This window comes from Bos taurus, chromosome 4 (genome assembly GCF_002263795.3).
Source record: "Bos taurus isolate L1 Dominette 01449 registration number 42190680 breed Hereford chromosome 4, ARS-UCD2.0, whole genome shotgun sequence".
In the NCBI taxonomy this organism is placed as follows: domain Eukaryota; kingdom Metazoa; phylum Chordata; class Mammalia; order Artiodactyla; family Bovidae; genus Bos; species Bos taurus.
The window spans coordinates 119,309,980-119,332,743 of NC_037331.1; the positions used below are offsets into that span (position 1 = coordinate 119,309,980).

The 22,764-nt window shown below is 50.7% G+C and overlaps 1 protein-coding gene and 1 long non-coding RNA gene across 4 annotated transcripts in view; both read right to left on the bottom strand.

Moving 5' to 3' along the window:
* The window catches only part of LOC112446465 (uncharacterized), a 36,599-nt gene extending 17,359 nt beyond the window's left edge, over positions 1–19,240 (bottom strand). The window contains exon 1 of the long non-coding RNA XR_003034480.2: positions 19,153–19,240. This is a non-coding gene — a long non-coding RNA (uncharacterized lncRNA). The remainder of the gene's footprint in view (positions 1–19,152) is intronic.
* The window catches only part of PTPRN2 (protein tyrosine phosphatase receptor type N2), a 598,037-nt gene extending 577,933 nt beyond the window's left edge, over positions 1–20,104 (bottom strand). The window contains exon 1 of one of the 3 annotated variants that reach the window (XM_010804706.4): positions 19,914–20,104. In XM_010804706.4, coding sequence (XP_010803008.1) covers positions 19,914–20,022 — 109 coding nt within the window. In that variant the 5' untranslated portion in view covers positions 20,023–20,104. The remainder of the gene's footprint in view (positions 1–19,913) is intronic. The other 2 variants (XM_059886008.1, XM_059886009.1) reach the window with 2 other exon arrangements.
* Between the last annotated feature and the right edge of the window lie 2,660 nt (positions 20,105–22,764).

A 22,764-nucleotide genomic window follows, 5' to 3' on the forward strand; every position in this document is an offset into this window, starting at 1 on the left:
GAAAGTGAAGGGAAACTAAAGAGCCTCTTGCTGAGGGTGAAGAAGGACAGTGAAAGAGCCAGTTTAAAACTAAATATTAAAGAAACTAAGATCATGGCATCCGGCCTCATTACTTCATGGCAAGTAGAGGGAAAAAGGTGGAAGTAGTGACAGATTTCCTCTTCTTGGGCTCCAAAATTACCGCAGTGGTATGAAGTCAGAAGACAACTGCTTCTTGGCAGGAAAGCTACGACAAACCTAGACGGTGTATTGAAAAGCAGAAACATTACTCTGCCAACAAAGGTCTGTTTAGTCAAGGCTATGGTCTTCCCAGTGGTCACGTACAGTTGGGAGAGCTGGACCGTAAAGGCAGAGCTCCAAAGAATTGATGCCTTCAACTGTGGTGCTGGAGAGGACTCCTGAGAGCCCTTGACAGCAAGGAGGTCAGAGCAGTCAGTGTTAAGGGGAATCACCCTGATACTCATTGGAATGCTCAAGCTGAAACTCTAGTATTTTGGTCATCTGATGTGAAGAGCCAACTCGTTGGAAAAGTCCCTGATGCTGGGAAAAACTGAGAGCAGAAGAGGGCGTTAGAGGATGAGACGGCTGGATGGCATTACTGATGCAATAGACACGAACTTGGGCAAACTCCAGGAGATGGCGAGGTCTGGGAGGCCTGGCGCGCTGCAATCTGGGGCACAAATGGTCGGACACAACTGGGCAACTGAACAAGTGTTTACAAACTGTATACCTATGAATACATCTAGTTAAACTTTCTTATTAGACAGACAGGGAAGCTGAGGTCCCCAGAGAGTAGAGAATTCAGTCACTCATAATATCACGAAACCTCTTCCTTTTTTTCTGTTACTCACAGACATGATAGAGGCATTAAATCCTTCCTTCTGGGGTCCTTGGTCTCGGAGGAAAAACAACAACTTTTAGACTAGATTTCCTTTTTCTGACATACAAGGGAATCTGCAGGGAAAGGAGGTCTTCAAATATTGCTGTCAGTCACACGTCTGATGTACACGCGGCACCCACTGTGATACTTACCTCAGACACCCAGAAAATTTCCGGGGGCAGACCATCCACCCGCCACACGCACAGAAACGCTGCATCAGCAGTGCAGGGGTGCTTCGCGCAGTGCCTCGGAAGGCGCCGAGAGCAGAGCTTCAAAGCTCTCATCCCAAGGGGAAAAGCTTTGCTTCCTTTTTTTTTGTTATCTATATGATGGATGTTAACTAAACTTACTGTAATCACTTCATGATCAATGGAAGTCAAGTCATAATGCTGTACACCTCGAACTTACACAGTGCAGTATGTCAGCTGTATACAATAAAACTGAAATTTAAAACATAACTATTCCTTAAAATCGGAGAAGGCAGTGGCACCCCACTCCAGTACTCTTGCCTGGAAAATCCCAGGGGCGGAGGAGCCTGGTAGGCTGCAGTCCATGGGGTCGCTAAGAGTCAGACAGGACTGAGCGACTTCACTTTCACTTTTCACTTTCATGCACTGGAGAAGGAAATGGCAACCCACTCCAGTGTTCTTGCCTGGAGAATCCCAGGGACGGGGGAGCCTGGTGGACTGCCGTCTATGGGGTCGCACAGAGTCAGAGACGACTGAAGCGACTTACCAGCAGCAGCATTCCTTAAAATAGCAGTCTGCATTTTTTTAATCCCACAAACGAGTAACCATTTTTTTTCAGATTGGGAGAACCAATACAAAGTTGCCAAATCTTTACATTTCCAATTTAAAATGCTTAAAGAAAAAAAAACCCTACCAGCTGCTACCACAATCACGTCTTAGAAAAATCACAAGCATCAAAAAAAGAGAGAAGACTTCCCTTTTGGCTCAGTAGTAGAGAATCTGCCCGTCAATGCAGGAAACATGGGTTCGAGCCCTGATCCAGCAAGACTCCACAGGCGCAGAGCACCGAGGCCCGCACGCCCCACAACCTGGAGCCTGCAGCCCACGATGCATGACAAGAAGCCACCAGAAGCAGAGGCCCCAGCACTGCAATGAGTAGCAGCTCCCACTCACCACAGCTAGAAAAAGCCCACACAACGAAGACCCAGCACAGCTCTGCCAGGTCTTACTACAGGGGTGCTGCCCCGAACCCTGGAACCCCAATACAGAAACACAGGAGCCTCTGAGGCGACGAACATGTGAGCTCTGAGCCAAACTGGAGCTGCCAGAGAGAGCAGTCTCGCAGCTCTGACCACAAACCGACCGAAGACTCAGGTGCTGTCCACTCACAGCCTGGGCCATGGGCCTGGAAGGCCACAACTGGCCGAGCATCACACACAGTCTGCATGCTCACGCCCCTGCCTGCAGCACAAAGTGTGTAAATCTAGGCAAGAGTCCTTCCTCCTCACTCTCGCATCCTTTCCACAAACACCTCACTTCCAGTTTCTTCTAGTTGTTAATTTAGGACACAGGCCAGAGAAGCCGCCGAAGGTCAACTCCAAACACAAGCCACACAGAGCCCAGAGCAGAGAAACAGAGAGCACCCTCACAGGCCCTGGAGCGGCCAGCAAGGCACCTGCAGACTGTGGGCCCCGTCTCAGCCACTCAGGGTTGACACACGGAGCACCACAAACCGCCAGATCAAGGCCAATGGTGGTCCGTGCCTAAGGAAACAATTCACAGCACAGCTGTGACCTTTCTATCTTTTTAGGGACAGCTCATCAATTAGGGGTTCACAGAAGGGCTTTCTTCTCTCAGCCCAGCAGCTACCCCACGCCAAGCCCCAAAGGACCCAAACAACAAATAACTAAGGCTATGGAGGAGGAGGTAGGGGGGCAAGTCCTCCCTCCCCAAATGCCTGCTTCCCCAGGGCCATCACATTCACACAGAAGCGTTTCAAAAGTGTGTTTTCAAGCTGGACCTGAAGCTCTGCCTGCTGAGTCTCCAAGTTCAAACTGGGGCCATATTTCATTTATTTTATTCTGCCTGTTCCAAGGTTTGGGATTTTTGTTTCTTTTGGCATGCTATTATTTTTTAATAAAGCCTATGTTCATCAGCACAGCTAATGAGAAACATCTATTCCTTCAGGGTCCCAAAAGGTAAAAGTCAACTTCACAAGTGTTACCTGGATTTCCTGGCAAGAATTAGGAAGCACAACAAAATAACTATCCACAGAAGGAAGAACACAGTACTTACACAGGAAGGTGTTCTCACGTGGGAAAATTTCATTGTATGACAAGCACTAGGAATACACAGGAGAGGGGCCCTGGTGAACTTCTGGAGGGCAGGGAAGAAGGTTCTGGAGGTCATAGAAAGTTCTAGAAGGTTCTCAAAGGCAAGGAAAGTTCTGGAGATCACGGAAAGTTCTAGAGGGCAGGGAAAGTTCTGGAGGGCAGGGAAGGTTCTGGAGGTCATGGAAAGTTCTGGAGATCATGAGAAGTTCTAGAGGGCATGGAAAGTTGTGGAAAGTTCTCAAAAGCAAGGAGAGTTCTGGAGGGCATGGAAAGTTCTGGAGGGCATGGAAAGTTCTAGAAGGTTCTCAAAAGCAAGGACAGTTCTGGAGGTCATGGAAAGTTCTGGAGGGCAGGGGAAGTTCTGGAGGGCATGGAAAGTTCTGGAGGGCAGGGAAGGTTCTGCAGGCAAGGAAGGTTCTCAGAGGCAAGGGAGGGTCGGGGGGGGCAAGGACACTGACGTGTTTGCATGTCCAGTGCTGGTACAGGGCCTGGCACTAAGTGCTCAGCGCATTATATGACTATTGTATAGCTCAAGGGAAAATTGACACTTTGTTCATAATGATATTAGAGAAACCTGACGAAGGATAAATATCTGAATTTTCCTCAAGACATACAGTTTTCCATTGGTATACACGGGGTTAGTCCCAGGACCCACCATGGACACCAGATCCATGGACGCTACAGTCCCATATCTGTATCTGGTTCTTTATCCATGGATTTAACCCTCAGACTGCAGTGTAACGTATTAATGGAAAAACACTGATGCGTAAGTGGATTTGTGCAGTTCAAACCTGTGCCATTCACAGGTGGATTGCTGTCTGTGTCCTAGGCACAGACGTGAACTTGGAGCCCCCTGTAATCTCTGGGGATGTCACCTTCCCCAGAGAAGCCTGGCTCCTGCTTCCGGCTGAAGGCAAAGGCAAAGCCCCCGACACCTTATCTGGAGAAGGTGAGACGGCTCACGCTGGTCTCTGACCCTGCGAGGCCTGTCCTCTCTCCCCTGAACCACTTCTCATCCACAACCCACTCGGGTCCCAAACAGCACCTCAGAGACACTACCAGGAGCCCTGCCTGGGAAGTGGGGAGCCCTCCCCAGAGCTGGCTGATGCTCTGATCTACCTTCTCCTAGAATTCCCTCCAACTCTTCACTCTGATTCTTCTTCTATCTCCCACCCTGGTCCAGACTCTCTCGTGTTCTAGTGGGTTAGTCAAATGCCTCCGTCCACCACTAATGGGAACGGAACTGCCTCTGGGATCTTTGGCATTGAAATAGCTTTAGATTTTGTCATTTAGTAGAAAGCGATTAAGCTGACATAAAAATGGTTTCTAAATGAAAATGAGACCGTGATATGGGTCACTCAGCCCACTGGCAGGTGCCAATAGAGTAAGGTCCAAATAAGAGTGTATACTTTCTGAATGCTTACATTTTATTCCAAGTGAATACGTAAATCTCACTTCCTGACATTTTCTAAGGTAAAGACGAGCCATTCACTCATTTTGAAATGTTCTTAGAACAAGAATCTAGATTTTATTAAGTGTTCTGGAGGAGACAGTGATGCATGAAGAACAGTAGCAAGAAAATCTGATTGAGATCAGATATTCTCTTCCCTCATCCCACTTTTATAAAAATACTTGATAGGAATTAATCATCTGATCATCAGTAGTCCTCTGTAATTCACTGACATTTTATACCAAGCCAGAGAAACGAGGCAGGGAACAAGAAAGGGACTCTGCTTCCTAGAAACACACAAAACATCAGCTTTGGATGCTGATGAGGCCAGAAGAGATGTTCAGATAGTCAAGAAATGTTCAAAAGAAGACAATGTATATTTGTGGGAAAATATAATCCTTTACTATCACTTTTGAAAATAAAGAGTCCAAATCCAGAATAACTGGAAGGATTCTGGAAGAATAACTGGGCCCGCATCCGGAGTCAACTTGAGCAAGGCCCGCCCACACTTCATGGCCATGTTTATTAACTTCCTTGGAGACTTTCAGACCAAGAGGACCCCTGTATCTCTCCTCAGTGTCTCTCTGGGTCACTCTGGGAGGCTTTGTGATCACCACGTCCTCATGTCTCAATCTCCTCACTTAGAAGTTATAAACTGGGCTTCCCTGGTGATTCAGACAGTAAAGAATCTGCCTGCAATAAGGGAGACCTGGGTTCAATCCCCAGGTTGGGAAGATACCCTGGAGGAGGGCATGGCAAGCCACCCCAGTATTCCTGTCTAAAGAATCTCATGGACAAAGGAGCCTGGCAGGCCCATGGGGTTGCAAAGAGTCAGACACAACTGAGAGACTAACACTAACAAAAATTGATGAAACTGGACCAGGGAATCTTCCACCTCTGAAAGTCTACATTTGGCTCATCCATTTATCAGCAAAAACAACTGAGTGCATATACTGTTTAGTTTAGTTGCTAAGTCATATCCAACTCTTTCCAAGCCCATGGAGTGTAGCCTGCCAGGCTCCTCTGTCCACTCACCATTACACCAAGTCAGGGCTCACTCTGCAGCCTTACCAGTCTGTGGCAAATGGGCCCTGAGTCCAGGTGAAGGAGGCGCAAGGGTAGACCTCCCCCCACCTGCACCGGTGCCCTCGATGTGCCGTCGCTCACGCGTGCCCAGTGACGCGGGTTACAACCAATTGTAACTAGTCCCCTCGATGTGCCGTCGCTCATGCGTGCCCGGTGACGCGGGTTACAACCAACTGTAACTAGTCCTCTCGATGTGCCGTCGCTCACGCGTGCCCGGTGACGCGGGTTACAACCAATTGTAACTAGTCCTCTCGATGTGCCGTCGCTCACGCGTGCCCGGTGACGCGGGTTACAACCAATTGTAACTAAACACAATGAGTCAGATTTGAAGGACTTTTGCAAAGAAATCATAGACTGTTAATGATGACACTAACATAGAAAATGGCATGAGCTGATACCTGTCCTAGTGGGAACTATTCAGACACGAGGTCAAAGGAATTGCAATTTAATCAGACCCAACAAGAAAGCAGTCAAGATTAAAAATCATCCTTCAGAATTTTTCAAATATGGATTTCTATATATTATCATTAATAGTAGACATTGTTCTAACTGCATATTATGCCTCGATACAGTAGATAATTATACCCTGAAACCACTGAGATTGAAAAAACATTTAAAAACTAAGCAAAAAAATAAATACATAAAAACTAAGCATCTGAAACAATATTAATATTAATGAGTACAAAAGTTTTTTTACTTTCAAAAACAATAATTAATCATTGGCAATGTTATCTTAAAGATATAGAATTACTAGACCACCTTACTTGCCTCCTGAGAAATCTATATGCAGGTCAAGAAGCAACAGTTAGAACTGAAGATGGAACAACGGACTGGTTCAAAATTGGGAAGGGAGTACGTCAAGGCCGTATATTGTCACCCTGCTTATTTAACTTATATGCAGTGAGTGCTGTATGTGCTAAATTGCTTCAGTCATAGCCAACTCTTCGTGACCCTATGGGCCATAGCCTGCCAGGCTCCTCTGCCTTGGGATTCTCCAGGCAAGAATATTGCAGCTGGTTGCAATGCCCTCCTCCAGGGGATCATCCCAACCCAAGGACTGAACCCACATTTCTTATGTCTCCTGTATTGGCAAGAGGGTTCTTTACCACTACCACCACCTGGGAAGCAGTGAACATCATTCCGATACATCATATGAGGTGCTGGGCTGGATAAACCACAAGCTGGAGGCAAGACTGCTGGGTGACACCACCCCATTCAGGGATGACCCAAATCAAATCCCTTACAATTATACAGTGGAAGTGACAAATAGATTCAAGGGATTAGATTTGATAGACAGAGTGCCCGAAGAACTATGAACGGAAGTTCATGACACTGTGCAAGAGGCAGTGACCAAAACTATCTCCAAGGAAAAGAAATGCAAAAAGGAAAAATGGTTGTCTGAGGAGGTCTTACAGATAGCTGAAAAAAGAAGAGAAGCGAAACGCATAGGAGAAAAGGAAAGATATATCCATCTGAATGCAGAGTTCCAGAGAATAGCAAGGAGAGATAAGAAAGCCTTCCTCAGTGATCAATGCAAAGAAATAGAGGAAAACAATAGGATGGGAAAGACTAGAGATCTCTTCAAGAAAATTAGAGATACCAAGGGAACATTTCATGCAAAGATGGGCACAATAAAGGACAGAAATGGTATGGACCTAACAGAAGCAGAAGATATTAAGAAGAGGTGGCAAGAATAAACAGAAGAACTCTATAGAAAAGATCTTAGTGACCCAGATAAGCACAATGGTGTGATCACTCACCTAGAACCAGACATTTTGGAGTGCGAAGTCAAGCGGGCCTTAGGAAGCATCACTACAAACAAAGCTAGGGGAGCTGATGGAATTTCAGCTGAGCTATTTCAAATCCTAAAAGACGATGCTGTGAAAGTGCTACACTCAATATGCCAGCAAATTTGGAAAACTCAGCAGTGGCCACAGGACTGGAAAAGGTCAGTTTTCATTCCAATCCCAAAGAAAGGCAATGCCAAAGGATGTTCAAACTACTGTACAATTGTACTCATCTCACATGCTAGTAAAGTAATGCTCAAAATTCTCCAAGCCAGGCTTCAACAGTACATGAACCGAGAACTTCCAGATGTTCAAGGTAGATTTAGAAAAGGCAAAGGAACCAGAGATCAAATTGCCAACATCCACTAGATCATAGAAAAAGCAAGAGAGTTCCAGAAAAACATCTACTTCTGCTTCATTGAGTATGCTAAAGCCTTTGACTGTGTGGATCACAAACTACTGGGGGAAATTCTTAAAGATAAAGGAATACCAGACCACCTTACCTGCCTCCTGAGAAACCTGTATCTAGGTCAAGAAGCAAAAGTTAGAACTAGACATGGAACAATGAACTGGTTCAAATTGGGAAAGGAGTACATCAAGCCTGTATGTTGTTACCCTGCTTATTTAACTTATATGCAGAGTACATCACGTGAAATGTCAGGCTGCATGAAGAACAAGTGGGAATCAAGATCACCAGGAGAAATATCAATAACTTCAGATATGCAGATGACACCACCCTTATGGCAGAAAGTGAAGAGGAACCTTTAGAAGAAGGTTAAAGAGGACAGTGAAAAAACTGGCTCAAAACTCAACATTCAAAAAACTAAGATCATGGCATCTGGTCCCATCACTTCATGGCAAATAGATGGGGAAACAATGGGAACAGTGACAGACTTTTTTACTTGGACTCCAAAATCACTTCAGATGGTGACTGCAGCCATTAAATTAAAAGATGCTTGCTCCTTGGAAGAAAAGTTATGACAAGCCTAGATAGCATATTAAAAATCAGAGACGTCACTTTGACAACACAGGTTAATATAGTCAAATCTACGGTTTTTCCAGTAGTCATGTACGGATGTGAGAGTTGGACCATTAAGAAGGCCGAGTGCCAGAAAACTAATATTGTTGAACTGTGGTGTTGGCGAAGACTCTTGAGAGTCCCTTAGACTGCAAGGAGATCAAACCAGTCAATTCTAAAGGAAATCAACTCTGAATATTCATTGGAAGGACTGATGCTGAAGCTGAAGCTCCAGTACTTTGGCCAGCTGATGCAAAGAGTTGACTCATTAGAAAAGACCCTGATGCTGGGGAAGATAGAAGGCAGGAGGAGATGACGATGACAGAGGATGAGATGGTTGGATGGCATCACCGAGTCAATGGACGTGAGTTTGAGCAAGCTCCAGGATATGGTGATGGACAGGGAAGCCGGACGTGCTGCAGTCCATACAGTCACAAAGAGTTGGACACAGCTTAGTGACTGAACAACAACAATGTTATCTCATTCTTTCTAAATTTGTGTTTAGTTTTATAATAAGCATTAGTTCAGTAAAGCATATGTGATTTGCAAATCTGTGGACACACATATGTACACTGATGCGTGCACACACACGTGGTGCAGGTCATGTCCACGAGGTGAGGTTTCTCACAGAACAGTTACAGTTCAGATTCGAGGGTGGTCCATGGTCACCCCACCAGAACCGGAGGGCCGTGGGGAGAAGGCAAGCTTCTTTCTGTTACAGCTGTCCTGCCGCCCTATCAGCCCGCCTCTCCCCCCGCATGTGAGCACACAGCCAGCAGCTCCTCCCAAGCCCCACCTGCAGCAGGGCTCCTCAGGGGGTCTGGCCAGTCCTCTGAGGTGGGGGCACCCAGTGCACTGTAGGCTGTCCAACATCCCAACCCCTTCTCTGGAGACCCTAGCAGCACACCTCCCACCTGAGCTGAGACAACCGGAAATGTCCCCACGGCAGCCGAGACCCCAGTGGAGGACCACTGGGCTGGTAAAGGAGCTCAACACCTCTTTCTCAAGGGGACACTTAAAGCAACCCTCTATCTTGTCTGCAGAGAACATACTCTTCCTCCATTATTCATTTATTTTACACAGCAAAGAGGCATCTTATGATATCCTGGAGGAACTATTACAGCACTTGAAACACATATACCCATACCCACATAGAAACGTTCAAGTTAAGGCTTTGATTTGGGAGTTAGTAACCATTCAATCCTCTTGATGAAAGTGAAAGTGGAGAGTGAAAAAGCTGGCTTAAAGCTCAACATTCAGAAAACAAAGATCATGGCATCTGGTCCCATCACTTCATGGGAAATAGATGGGGAAACAGTGGAAACAGTGTCAGACTTTATTTTTTTGGGCTCCAAAATCACTGCAGATGGTGACTGCAGCCATGAAATTAAAAGACACTTACTCCTTGTAAGAAAAGTTATGGTCAACCTAGACAGCATATTGAAAAGCAGAGACATTACTTTGCCAACAAAGGTCCGTCTACTCAAGGCTATGGTTTTTCCAGTGGTCATGTATGGATGTGAGAGTTAGACTGTGAAGAAAGCTGAGCGCCGAAGAATTGATGCTTTTGAACTGTGGTGTTGGAGAAGACTCTTCAGAGTCCCTTGGACTGCAAGGAGGTCCAACCAGTCCATTCTGAAGGAGATCAGCCTTGGGATTTCTTTGGAAGGACTGATGCTAAAGCTGAATTCCGATACTTTGGCCACCTCATACGAAGAGTTGACTCTGATACTGGGAGGGATTGGGGGCAGGAGGAGAAGGGAATGACAGAGGATGGGATGGCTGGATGGCATCACTGACTCAATGGACGTGAGTCTGAGTGAACTCCAGGAGTTGGTGATGGACAGGGAGGCCTGGCATGCTGTGATTCATGGGGCTGCAAAGAGTTGGACACGACTGAGCGACTGAACTGAACTGACTGAACTGAAACATTCAATCTCCTACAATCATTGTGAAACATCTTATTTCCTGTAAGATCTCCTCTAACAATCTGGATCACTCTTTTTTCCTAGTGTTTGACTTTAAATGTACTGTGGATATCTGATGTTCTTTCAGAGTTCCTAAGGAAAACATTTAATCATTAAACAAATGCAACATATCCTTCAACAGTATCAATTCAGATCGAATATATCACTTTTTTACATCACCAACTGACTTCTTAGTTAACTTACTAATATGTCAATAATGTAGTCTCCTGGAACACTAAAATTAGTTTCACATCTGTATTTCTCTCCCTCAGAATCTTCAGAAGGATTTCCCTGGTGGTCCTGTGGTTAAGAACCCACCTTGCAATGCAGGGGACGTGGGTTCGATCCCTGGTCCGGGAACTGGGATCCCCGTGGTGTGGAGCAACTAACAAGCCCACGTGCTGCAACTCTGGGCCTGGAGGCGCAGTGAGCATCCGCGCTGCAACAGAGGGCCCGGCCTGCTGCAGTGGGGGCCCACGGCTGACCCAAGGCAGCCCAGTGAATAAACGCATGTCTGAACACAAGCGAAGAAGAGCAGGCATATGTATATGAATACCCAAGTTTCTGCCTTTAACAGATTGCGCGTTTTTATCTTCTCAGGATAGTGCTAAATCAAGATACTCTTTGAGAACTGCTTCTCCTCAGATAGAACAGATGTAACTAAGCAGAACCTAGCTCACCGCTGAGCTCTGACGCACTGACGCTCTTTACCCCATACCCACGTGCAGCATTCTCTACTAATAGAGCCTCCCTTCCCAGGCTGCTCCTTTGATACCACACCAGTTTGTTTCTCTAGACACGTAGTTGTCTGATGAATTTCGCACGATGGTTTTCAGCACACTGGCAATATCCTCTACATGGCCTGGTTATAGATCTGTGTGTATGCACCAGTATTCTCTATGATGAGGGTAAATTAAAGTTTAAGTTCATTATGATATGTTAGGAATACAGAACCATTAGAAATGATCACAGATATCAGGAAGTAAGTGATACTGCTTCTTAACAGACTGAGAATCTAATCTTTATTCTGAAAAATATTCTTTTCATTTAAAGAAGGTTTCTTTACTCAAATTGTCAAATACTTCCTTCTGCTTAAACTCCCAGCAATGACAAACTCATGTAGGAGAGCAACCTCTGGGGTTTCAGCATCTGCCCCTGATGCACCCTTTGGAGTGCTCGCCCCAAACAAGACACAAGCCAATGGGAGACCCCAGCCTGCAGCGGCCACTTCCAGGGAGACAGACCATGCACAGCCAGGCACCAGGCCACCCTGCCAGAGAGGCATCCAGCCCACCTCTGGCGCTGCGAGGAATGGGTGCCTCGGCTTCTGACGCTGCCGTCTCTCCCTCCCACCCGCACTCTGCCTGAAGCCCTTCTCCACAAGGAAGGCTGCAGGGAAGGAGGGGTGAACTCCGGGTGTGCGCCACAGGGAAGGGGCACCGACCAGAGCCCAGCGGGGCTCCCAGCAGGAACCCAGAGCCTAGGGTGGGGGCAGGCCTGCCAACACAGGGCACGAATCACCCCTCAAACTGTAGGTAAGGGGCAGGCAACCGTCCAGGCTCACTAGCTCCCTCCTGCAGCCACACAGACACGCCCGAGGGACAGACTGCAGTGCCCAGCGGACCCAGAGTGGGCCTGGCACCTGACCCACACACCCTCAGTTGGAAATCAAGGTCTGAGCCCAGGTCCCGCAGAGAGATGCTGTGGTCCTCAGACCTGGGGGCAGGGAGCCTCCGCACCCTGCTCCCCCCATCACGGCCATCTTCACCAGCGGGATGGGGGCATCCTCACACCTGCCCAGGCGAGCGGTGCGGACAGCAGTGGCCTCGGGAGCCCTGCGTGGGTGCCAAGTGCTGGTGTGACCCCTCCAGTGCTTCCACAAGACACGCGAGGGCTTTGGTCTCTATCATCAAATACTGTTTACACTTTGGAGATAAGACCAAAATATAGACACTTTGAGTGTTTTTGAAACAGTGCAAACTAGACATGTCAAATATACCCTCAAAGGTGCTCTGATTTTTGAATTTGTCAAATGTCAGTCAAATAGTTAAATATTATTTAAAAGAAAGTGTTGACCATTTGAAAAAGGAATGTACTACCTCTTTTTAGTACACTTTACACTCAAATGTGTAAAATCTGTATGACTATTATCTAAGCCCTCTTTCTTTTACTCAGGGGCCTTATGCTCTTTTGAGGGATGGCATAAGCTACAGACGTGTTATCACCACTGCTTGTTCTCACTGTTACAACACAATCGGGCCTGCATTCTACTTAGTTGAACTAGTGACAGTTTTTTAAATATGTTTATTAGAAAACATAAATAATATTGACCTTTTTTTTTTTTTTCTTGCCTGTACCACGTGGCTTGTGGGATCTTAGTTCCCCAACCAGGGATCAAACCCAGGCCCTTAGAAACAAATGTACAGAATCCTAACCACTGGACCACCAGGGAATTTCTGATATTACTATTTTAAATGTTAATTTTTTAAAAAAAAAACCTCAGTAGTCAATTCAGCTGAGACTTGGACTCAGCAAAGTAACACTGTTTTCAATAATAACAGTATTCCACCGTGCCAGGCCACCAAGCTGGAGAAAACTACAGCTTCTAAAAACAAGTAGGGTTACAACTAGGACTGCCCTTGTCAAGAATTCTCCCACTATCTCATAAAATTCTCTCAAACACACACACCCAAACTGGCATTTTGCTCGTGGTATAAATTCAGAGAGATTCAGGTGAAGCCCTCCATTTTTCCTGACTCTCACTGTGAGTGCAGACAGAAAGACGAGGCAGCTTCTTAGTCTATCCACATGCCCACCCCACCCCGAAATGATGAGCTTTCTCACGTGATCTGTGTCCTGGACCCATATGCACTCAGCCCCCACACGTGTTTGGAAGCTGTTAGAATCCTCTCTGGTCCCCACGCTGACCGTGTCCTGGATCAAGGACCAGAACACCCCAGGGAGGCAGCTACCAGGCAGGGGCGGGGAGGGCGAGGGGTGCGCTCAGTCACAAGGGTGGGCCCCGGTCGCCCAGAACTGACCCTGGTACTTCCTCATGTTTTGTTCAGACAGCACTTAACTCAGATGCAAGTATGGTGATCTGAACCTTGGCCTATTTTCAGGCAAAACCAGAAAAGGAGATTCAAGAAGACCCGAAATACTGACAAAGCAAATGTGCCTTTCCGGGATGGAAGACAGTTCGAGGCGGGAAGGCGGGTGGACCACGGCTCAGGCTGCTTCTTCACCCACGTCCCCATTCCCACCTGCCACGGAGAGACTGTGCTTCCTCTCACCAGTCTGCTTCAGCTGGTGCCACTAAAATACCAGCTACTTCAGAGAACATACACATCGCTGAACTGGCTTCCAGCCGCACCTCAGGTTAATTACTGCTCTGAGCTGGATTAAAGCCACAGCCCCAGATGGAAAAGGCATCAACCTCCCAGGGCCAACTTCAGGGGCTGCTCCGTCCATTTATGAGTTGACTATATTTCACTGTTGGAGTCAGAATTGACTTGCGCCATTAATGTAAAGTCCTTTCCCCTTTGGAAACCAGGTCAGTTTTTCTTCTGAAAATTCCTTCCCCCAAACAAACTTCCAAACACATCCTTTGTACTGTACATTAGGAGACTGCAAAACGGGCTTTGAGAATCACCTGGGACAAAGACTGCCCACATCACACAAGGGAAGCTTCATTCTTTCACCTCCTCAGGCAAGAATAAGGAATGATCAGAAGGCACCCTCCCTTACCTGTCTGTTACTCTAAATGTCAAGCTAAAAAAAAAAATAAATAAATAAATGTCAAGCTAGATGGAACCACTCTACCTTTTCCTATGAAAGTAACCCTTCCTTCCTCCCTTACTCTGAATTAGACTATTTGCTATGACGAGTCTGAAGTGAAAGCTAGCTTCTTTGGTGTTTGTATTGCTACATTCAAAAAATCTGATGGAAGCAGAGAGGCATCTGAGCAGAGGGCATGAACACAGGAATCTGTGAATGCTATGGTGGCACTGCACTCCTGCCATCTTGGGAAGGCTAGGTGTCCAAAAACAAGTCGTCCGTTTCTAAACATCAAAATTCCCTCTGAAAGGCCAACTAGATACTTGAATCTGACAGCCAGAACAAACTCCAGTTTGGAACATCACCGCCCTCCTACAGACGTCCTGTTCTTGGGAACTGGAGGGGCAGGCTCTGAGGGCATACAGATCATCTGCCAGGACCTGCACACTCGGGGCTGGCGCCACCCCATCCTGGGTTAGCCGCTGGAGGAGGCCAGAGCCCAGGACCCAGCCCCAGCAGCGGGCGTCCCACAGTGTGCTCCTCAGCCGCTCTGGGCCTCAGGCTTCCCACCTGTGGAACGCAGACAGAAACATGCGTCCACCAGGGCTCTTCTGGGGCCAGCACGTAGGCACATACAGGGCACTCAGGGGCTGCTGGGGGAACGCGTGGGGCAGAGCTGGGGTTACAGGACTGTCCTGCCACCTGTCACTGGAGTCTGTACACAGAACACACACCAAAAGAGAAACTTGATTTCATGTGTGATCATTTTTAATTGAATAAAGAGAGAAATCACCCCAATCTGTTTTATAACTATTAGCTCATTTCCTCCAGCCCATCACACTCTTGAACTGCCCTCATGGGAACCATTACTAGTCACATGACGTTAAGAGGGCACGTCCTTGAGTTTTCTGAATTACAGCCGATACTCTGGCAAAATAAGTGAACCAAACGCTCCCTTATCCACCCCCACACAGGAGAGTCAACACCAAGCGATCTCTGAAAACCCTCAACGCTCTCCTCCTTTCTTCACACCTCACGTGAAGGCCATTTTAAAGACAGATGGACCCTGATGTTTCACACGTCAGCACTTCCAAGTCCAACGTCCAGTTTCTTAGACTAATGTGGGAGTCACTCACTTATCAGCTTGGAAGCTGACTAACAAACAAAAATGTTACTTAATATGTGAACATAAATGTTTCCAGGAGAACCGCACCTCTTTTCACTTCCTGCCCTAGATACTTAAACAGTGGTTGTGGCCAAGCTGTTAGAGAAGGCAGGAGTCTTTAAAAGAGAAAATTTCCTCGTCCTCCTACAAGCTCTGTTTCCAGCCAGCTGCAAAGAGCATTGACTGTTTTCTGCTTCTCCGGTTTTCTGGCCTCCTATCAACCAAGATGTGAAAAATAATTCCAGCTGGGTCTACATTTATGAAGGTCAATTTAGACTAATGTGAAAACAGCTGCCAGGTGCTGTTATATGGCACAGAGGGTTATCTGCCATGAATTCAACTGTTTGCTTTCTCAGGAAACAGAACATCTAGTCAGAAGAGATAAGATAGGTTCTAGCTAGCTGAGCCTCGCCAGGCCTGCATCTACCGACACACATCTAGATGAAAGCCTCGCCCACTCCTTAAGCTTTTTTCCGCCTCTCTACCCATAAAACATCCTTCAACTAGCAATATTTGCATATACACAGGCATATCTTAAATATCTGCCACCCAAAGCCTGAGGGTTCTTTTCAGTTTGGGTCCCATTCAATTACAAACATGTTTTCATTTAAAAATCTTGAAATTCTAAGGTATTGCTCAAAGAGGTTGTGGCAATGGAAACCCTTCTTAATAAGACCGTGTGTAATAACAGCTCAGCTGACCCCATTTCTTCATACTTCACCACCTCACTCCATATTCCTAACTTCCAAAAATCCTAAGGAAAGGGGTGAATAACTGCATTTGCAAGTTAGGTAGTACTACATGTAAAACATAGAACAAAATAAACTCAGAATGTAGAAATTATTATCATGTAAAAGAACCAATGATTGCCACAGAACTCATCAAACCACGTGCTCCAGGACAATGAGCCTGGGGCTGCACCCTGCCTGAGCTGTAGACACCCTGCTGCCCTTCTTCAGGGGAAGCCAGGGCTCCAGCTAAGCCTGCACATTTCACGGCATTCAGAAATTGTCAGTGGGGACCAGCACCACCACCGAGGAAAAGAGAAAGAGGACTATGACAAATTGAGCACACCCCCGCACCTCCCCGGAACACACACAGCTGATGATCTTGGTAACCAGGTGCGAAACCAGATGAGCGTTTAAAAGGAGAGATGCGAGACGCCGAGATGCACAGCTGAGCTTAGCACAGAGAGGAAGCCATCTGAGAACCGCGTTCATTCCCTGCACGTTCCTCCTGAGCCTGATACATTTAACTGCCATCTCTGGACACGGGAGACAGCCACACCACCACCCAACCCAAAGCCCCTGCACCTGTGGGGGCGCCCACTGTCGGTACCTCTCTCTCCCGGAAGCCTGGGGTTCTCCTTGTGCCCCAGTCCCGCCGCACTGGGACACCAATCAGCACCTGGGGCTGCAGGGCCAGAGCAGGAGGAGGAGGAAACCACCGGCAGAGAAAAGGCTCACAGCTGGAGAGAAGGCAGCAGGCAGCGGGGCTCTCGCTCGGGGGAGGGGCAGGCTGCTCACCACCATACAAGAGGCAAAACCAACAGCTCCGGACCCCAAGAAGCAAGGATGGATTGTGCTCTTGTGGCAGGAAGAATACTTTGATTTAAAAATAAACATCATGCCATCTAGGTGACAAAGCACGCCGACTGCTCCTGGCAGCGCTCTCCTCAGTCCTGTGTGGGCTCACTGGTGAATGAAAAATACATGTGGGCAAATCGAGAGGCAAAAACAAAGGAGAAAAAGAAACAGGCGCCCATCTTCAAAGCCAGGTAGGTCTAACTTGGGATTCTCCAAGCTGAATTTGCACAAAAGGTGGATTCTGTCCTTTAGCAAATGAAATGCGTGTTTCTTTAGCAAAAAAGGAAGATCTTTAATATGTATGACTGCCTTTAAATGTGGGGGCTGCCAGAGCAGGTTCACAAACTAGCCTCCCTATAACTGAAGAATGATTTAAAGACAAAAGGCTCAAGTTCACAGCAGCATAATGGAAAAAGTACTGAGCACCCGAACAAAAGGATGTCCTAAAATCACAGAGAAGGGCAGAGCGAGGAAGAAAGAAAACCCGAAGACAGAAGAGAATCGCTAAGCTGCCCAGGACAGCACTACCTGACAGCAATGGTGTTCTGGCCACAAGCAGAGCTGAGTCGGGTCCTTGAGAAGGGTGCCTTATTCCTGCCCCACGCACCTCTCATCACCGTGTCATAAATAACAGGCCACCATCTGCCATAAGGGAGCCTTCTGCACCAGAAAGACACGGGCAGAATAGGTGCTGAAGGTCAGGAGGCTAACGTCATTAAGGGGGAGAGGGCGCCCTTGAGGAAAGGGAGCGGTGAGATGTCCACGGTCACTGAGATGCTGCCAACAGTTGCTGTGGACTGTGGCACGTGGCTCAGAGCAGTGAACATACACTCGGACGCGGTAGTTTTGTCAATCCAGGGTTTCAACAAGAGCTCCTTCACTGTCCCCTAATTCAAGGCAAGGCATCCTCTGCAGAAAAAGCTGGCCTCGGGTCTTGGTGACATTTGACCCCTGATTCTAACCTGCAACTCTAGGACTCAACTGAGGAGGCAAAATGTGTATCGCCTTGAACCATGTGTTCTATAGACCTTAACCTGAAGTTGAGTGTTAACAGTTAAATAAATAAATAGGCATAAGTGACATGGCTGGGACCAGATCTATGGTCTCTGGGTACATCTTTCCTTGTCTGTCGTTATTTGGAACACTGCAGTTGCTGTGACCATTATTTACAAGATCCAGACAGTTGAGAAAGAGAAACACGGCAGCATGTGCCTTTCATGGGTGACCATGGCCCCCCTGCACCATCTGCAGACTGTGCATGTAAGCCTTGAGGACACAGCAGCATCCCCTGGGTGAGGATGGCGCAGGGATAGAAGGCTGAGTGCACAGGACGTTGCGAGTGTATGTGGGTAGGCGTGGCCACATGCAGCCCCAGGCTGGGTCCCCCAGTAGGGAGACGACACTTCCATCTGGCTATCCGTGCACCCCGCCATGGTAATGTCCAATCATTCCGGGATCCAGCAGGCTACACCAATCAGCTGGAGTCCCTGAGACAGTTCAAAAAGGTCTGGGCCCCTAAGGTTGACCCACACCAAGACTGCATTCAGGAGGCTCCCTAGAAGCACATCAAAAACAGAGGGGGAATAAGGCTCTCCTTAATGATACAAGTCAACTTTGCTGGTAGCCAGAACACCACTGCTGTGTCGGGCCGCGCTGTCCCAGGCAGCTTAGCGATTCTCTTCTGTTCACTTATGTCTGCCTTTGGGTTTTCCTTTGCTCGCTCCCTGAGCCACCCCCTCCTTCCTCCTTTCTCTACCATTTCTGAAAGTGGTAGAGATTTTCAGCTTGCGATGAATGGGCAGTTACAATGGAAACAGAATAGTCGAGGACCAACCTCGCCTTCATCCCATGGAAACTGCCCTCCCTGGAACACCGAGTGGCCAGTGTCAGCTGACCCTGGTTCTCCCTGATCGTGTGTGTGTGGAGGGCGGCGTCGGGAGAGCTAAGCAAACAGCTCTCACAGGAGGTGACATGCCAGTTCCGGCCAGATGAAGGAAGGAGCACAGCCCAGCTAAGGCTGACCAGCACACAGCCAGGCCTCTGTGGCTGCTCTGAGGCAAGGTCCTGGAGGTCAAGGCAGAGTGGGGGCGGGGGGGCCGAGCCTGCCGGGCGGGGCTCAGCGGGGCAGGCTCACCTGGGCGCGCGGTGGCTCCGGGGGAAGTGGCTGGACGACGGGGACGCCAGGTGCGAGGACCAGACGCGTTGTTCCCCTCAGGACCTCCCCGGGCGGGCGAGGACCTCTTCCCGGGTGGCGCTGGCCTTCCCCGTGCTCGCTGTCCGCAGGCCGGGGCTGCGTGTGCGCCAGGAAAGCCAGGGCGGCGCTGGGGGCCCGGGACCTGCGGCGGCCGTGCCCACCTGTGTCGGCCGTCCCCGGTCTCTGGGACGGCGGCGCCCGGGGGGCGGCGGGGCGAGGCCCGGGCCGGCTCTGCCCGCAGCCCCGCGACAAGCGCTCCTCTCACCTCAGGGGCCCGGGGCCGGCGCCCGCGGACCCACCTCAGCTGACCCTCCTCAACCGACCCTCCTCTACCGACCCTCCTCAACAGCAAGGCGGGCGCGCGTCGCAGGCCGCGAGGCGGCGGCCTGGCCCTCCCCGCGCCCCGCTGCCCCCCACTCCCCTCGGGGGGACGCCCGCGCGACCGCGAGGCGCGGGGGAGGCCGCGCGGGGGGGACACGCGGCGCGGACACGCGCGGGCGCCCCCGCAGAGCGCGCGCCCGCCGCTGCGCCCGCGACCCCGCGCCGCTCGCTGGGCGCTCCCCCGCCCCCACACCTCTTCCCCAGCCCTCCCCACCCCTCCCCCAGAAGCGCGCCCGCGCCCAGTCAGGCGCCCCTTCCCCGCTCCCCTCAGCCACACGGCGCCCCTCCCCCACCGCGACCCCGACCCCGACCCCACTCACCGAGCAGCCCCGGGAGCGGCCGGGTGCGGGGCGCGGGCGCGGGCGCGGGGGCGACGGGCGGGGCGCGCGGCAGCAGCAGCAGCAGCAGGAGCGCGAGCGGCGGCCCCATGTCGGCGGCACTCAGTCCATGGCGGCCGCTCCTCCCCGCGCTCCCGGCGCTGCCGTGGCTTCAGCACCGGACAGCGCCGCCGGCCCCGCCCCCGGCACGCCCGGCCCCGCCCCTCGATGCTTGGTCCCGCCCCTCGATGCTTGGTCCCGCCCCAACACGCCCGGCCCCGCCCCGCCCCGCCCCGGGCCCTCCAGCTGCCCGCGCTCCCGGACCCTGGCTCGAGAAGGGGTGCCTGAGACGAGCTCCGAGCTCCGGGCCGCCTGCGCCTCCTCGCTGCGTCTCCCGGCCTGCAGGGACCCCGTCCCCCTCATACCCCACGATGGGGCCTGAGTCGGAGCGCCTGCAGCACGGGCAGCGCGGGCCTGCCCGGAAGGGGGCCGGGGTTCATGAGGAGGGGCGCCGTGTAGGGGTTGTGGGGGTCCTCAGCCTGGGACTGAGAGGCCATGGGAGCCTAACCTGGGGGTCAGCGGGGACGGGCCCGCGGCCCCGGAAGCCGCGCCCGTCCGCCAGGTCGGGATTCCACAGCAGGAACCCGGCCCGAGGTGGAGTCTCCGGAGGCTCTTCCCTCCTCCCTGCACCCTGCCGCCACTGGCCGCTGTCGGGGTCCGGAGGGGGCGCTGGGGACCGTGTGTTCCTCCCCAGGAGACTTTTTCTCTCTAAAGACCTGGGCACCGCGTGTGGGGGTTCCTTCAGCGGATGGGGGCTCTGTGTGTGTGTCACAGAGAAGTGAGGTGTGTGCGTGAGTGTGTTTGTGTCTGTGTGGCAGAGACAAGTGAGTTGTGTGAGTGTGTGCCTGTGTGTGTGAGACAGAGGTGGGCTGTGTGTGTGTGTATGTGTCTGTGTGTCAGAGAGAAGTGAGTGTGTGTGTGAGAGGTAGGGTGTGTGTATGTGTGTGTGTCTGTGTGAGAGAGGTGGGCTGTGTACGTGTGTGTGCGTGTCAGACAGAAGTGAGGTGTGTGCATGCATGTGTGTGAGAGAGGTGGACTGTGTGCATGCGTGTGTGTGTGTGAGAGAGGTCGGCTATGCGTGTGTGTCTCTGTTAGAGATGTTGGCTTTGTGCATGCATGTGTGTGTGTGTGTGTGAGAGAGGTGGGCTGTATGCATGCGTGTGTGTGTGTGTGTGAGAGAGAGAGAGGTGGGCTGTGTACGTGTGTGTCAGAGAGAAGTGAGGTGTGTGCACGCATGTGTGTGTGTGAGGTGGGCTGTGTGCATGCATGTTTGTGTGTGTATGTGCGAGAGGTGGGCTGTGCATGTGTGTCTATGTGTGTGTTAGAGAGGTTGGCTTTGTGCGTGCACGTGTGTGTGTGTGAGAGAGGTGGGCTGTATGCATGCGTGTGTGTGTGTGTGTGAGAGAGAGAGGTGGGCTGTGTGAGTGCATATGTGTGTGTGTCAGAGAGAAGTGAGGTGTGTACGTGTATGTGTGTGTATCTGTGTGAGAGAGAGATGGGCTGTGTGCGTATCTGTGTGTGTCAGCAGTGAGGTGAGTGCGTGTGTGTATGTCAGAAGTGAGGTGTGTGCGTACGTGTGTGTCTGTGTCAGAAGCGAGGTGTGTGTGTACATGCGTGTCTGTGTATGTCAGAAGTGAGGTGTGTGCATGTCTGTGTGTACTAAGGTGTGTGCATGCGTGTGTCTGTGTGTGTCAGCAGTGAGGTGTGTGCATGCGTGTCTGCATGTGTACTCAGTGAGGTGTGTTGTGCGTGCGTGTGGCTGACTGTCCTCACACCCTGCCCGCTCGGCCCCCGGCATCCTTGGCTCCCTGGCTTGGCCTGGGTCAGCTGTGCCAAGCTCCAGGAATGGCAGTCCCAGCAACAGTCAGAGGGCAAGGCCCCCGAAATGGAGCGTGGGGACCGGACCCACAGGGGGGACCGCAGGGAAGCTGCAGTCACAGCCCACGGACAGAGGCGTGGACCCGCCAGACGGCGGGGATCTAAGGAGGCAGACGGTGCCAGGCCCTGCCTCACCTGGCATCAGCTGCACTCTTCCACTGGGAGCAGGACAGAGGAAGCTCCCGGGGCAGGAGGGGACCTGAGGCAGGAGGGGGGAAGGAAACCTCGCGTGGAAACAGGGCCGGCCCCCAGGCAGCCTGACTTCCCGCGGGCGGCACAGCTGTGCACAGCCCTTTCTGGGATGCCACTGGGGAGGTGGTCACGAGAGGAAGCCCGTGCCGGGCCCTGACACGTAGGGGCGAGTGTGCACACAGGAGCACGGATGCGTGTGGGTACAGCCGAGGATATGGTGTGTGAGCACACGTCAGTGCTGTCAACGGTGCACACGCGCGGATCTGTCCACTGTGTGTGCGGCACACACCCACACGCGTGCTTGCTTCCTGAGCCCCTTGGGCAGGGTGGGTGTCTTCCACGTGCACTCACGCTTTGTGCCTTTCCCGCTGACACACCGGCCGGGGCCTGTGTATGACCCGGTCCAAGGTGCACAGTAAGAACACAGTTGCGGTCACAGGTCAAGGAATGACTCTCCCAACATTTTCAAGGCCCCTGAGGCACATGTCCCTTCAGGTCTTCTGCCCACCCGAGGAGGAAGCAGAGGGGGACTCCCCCCACGAGGGGGGCTCAGACCCTGGCCCTGCAGCCTTGGCACTGCCGAGTGGAGACAGAGGAGACGGCTGGGAAACCCGTCAGCCAGCGCTCTGGACTTGCTCGGAGCCGACCAGCCTAACCATGATGTCTTATTGGCTCCAGAAAGCTGTCAGGATGGGGAGCTGGGCCTCTTGTTCTCTGTGTGGAG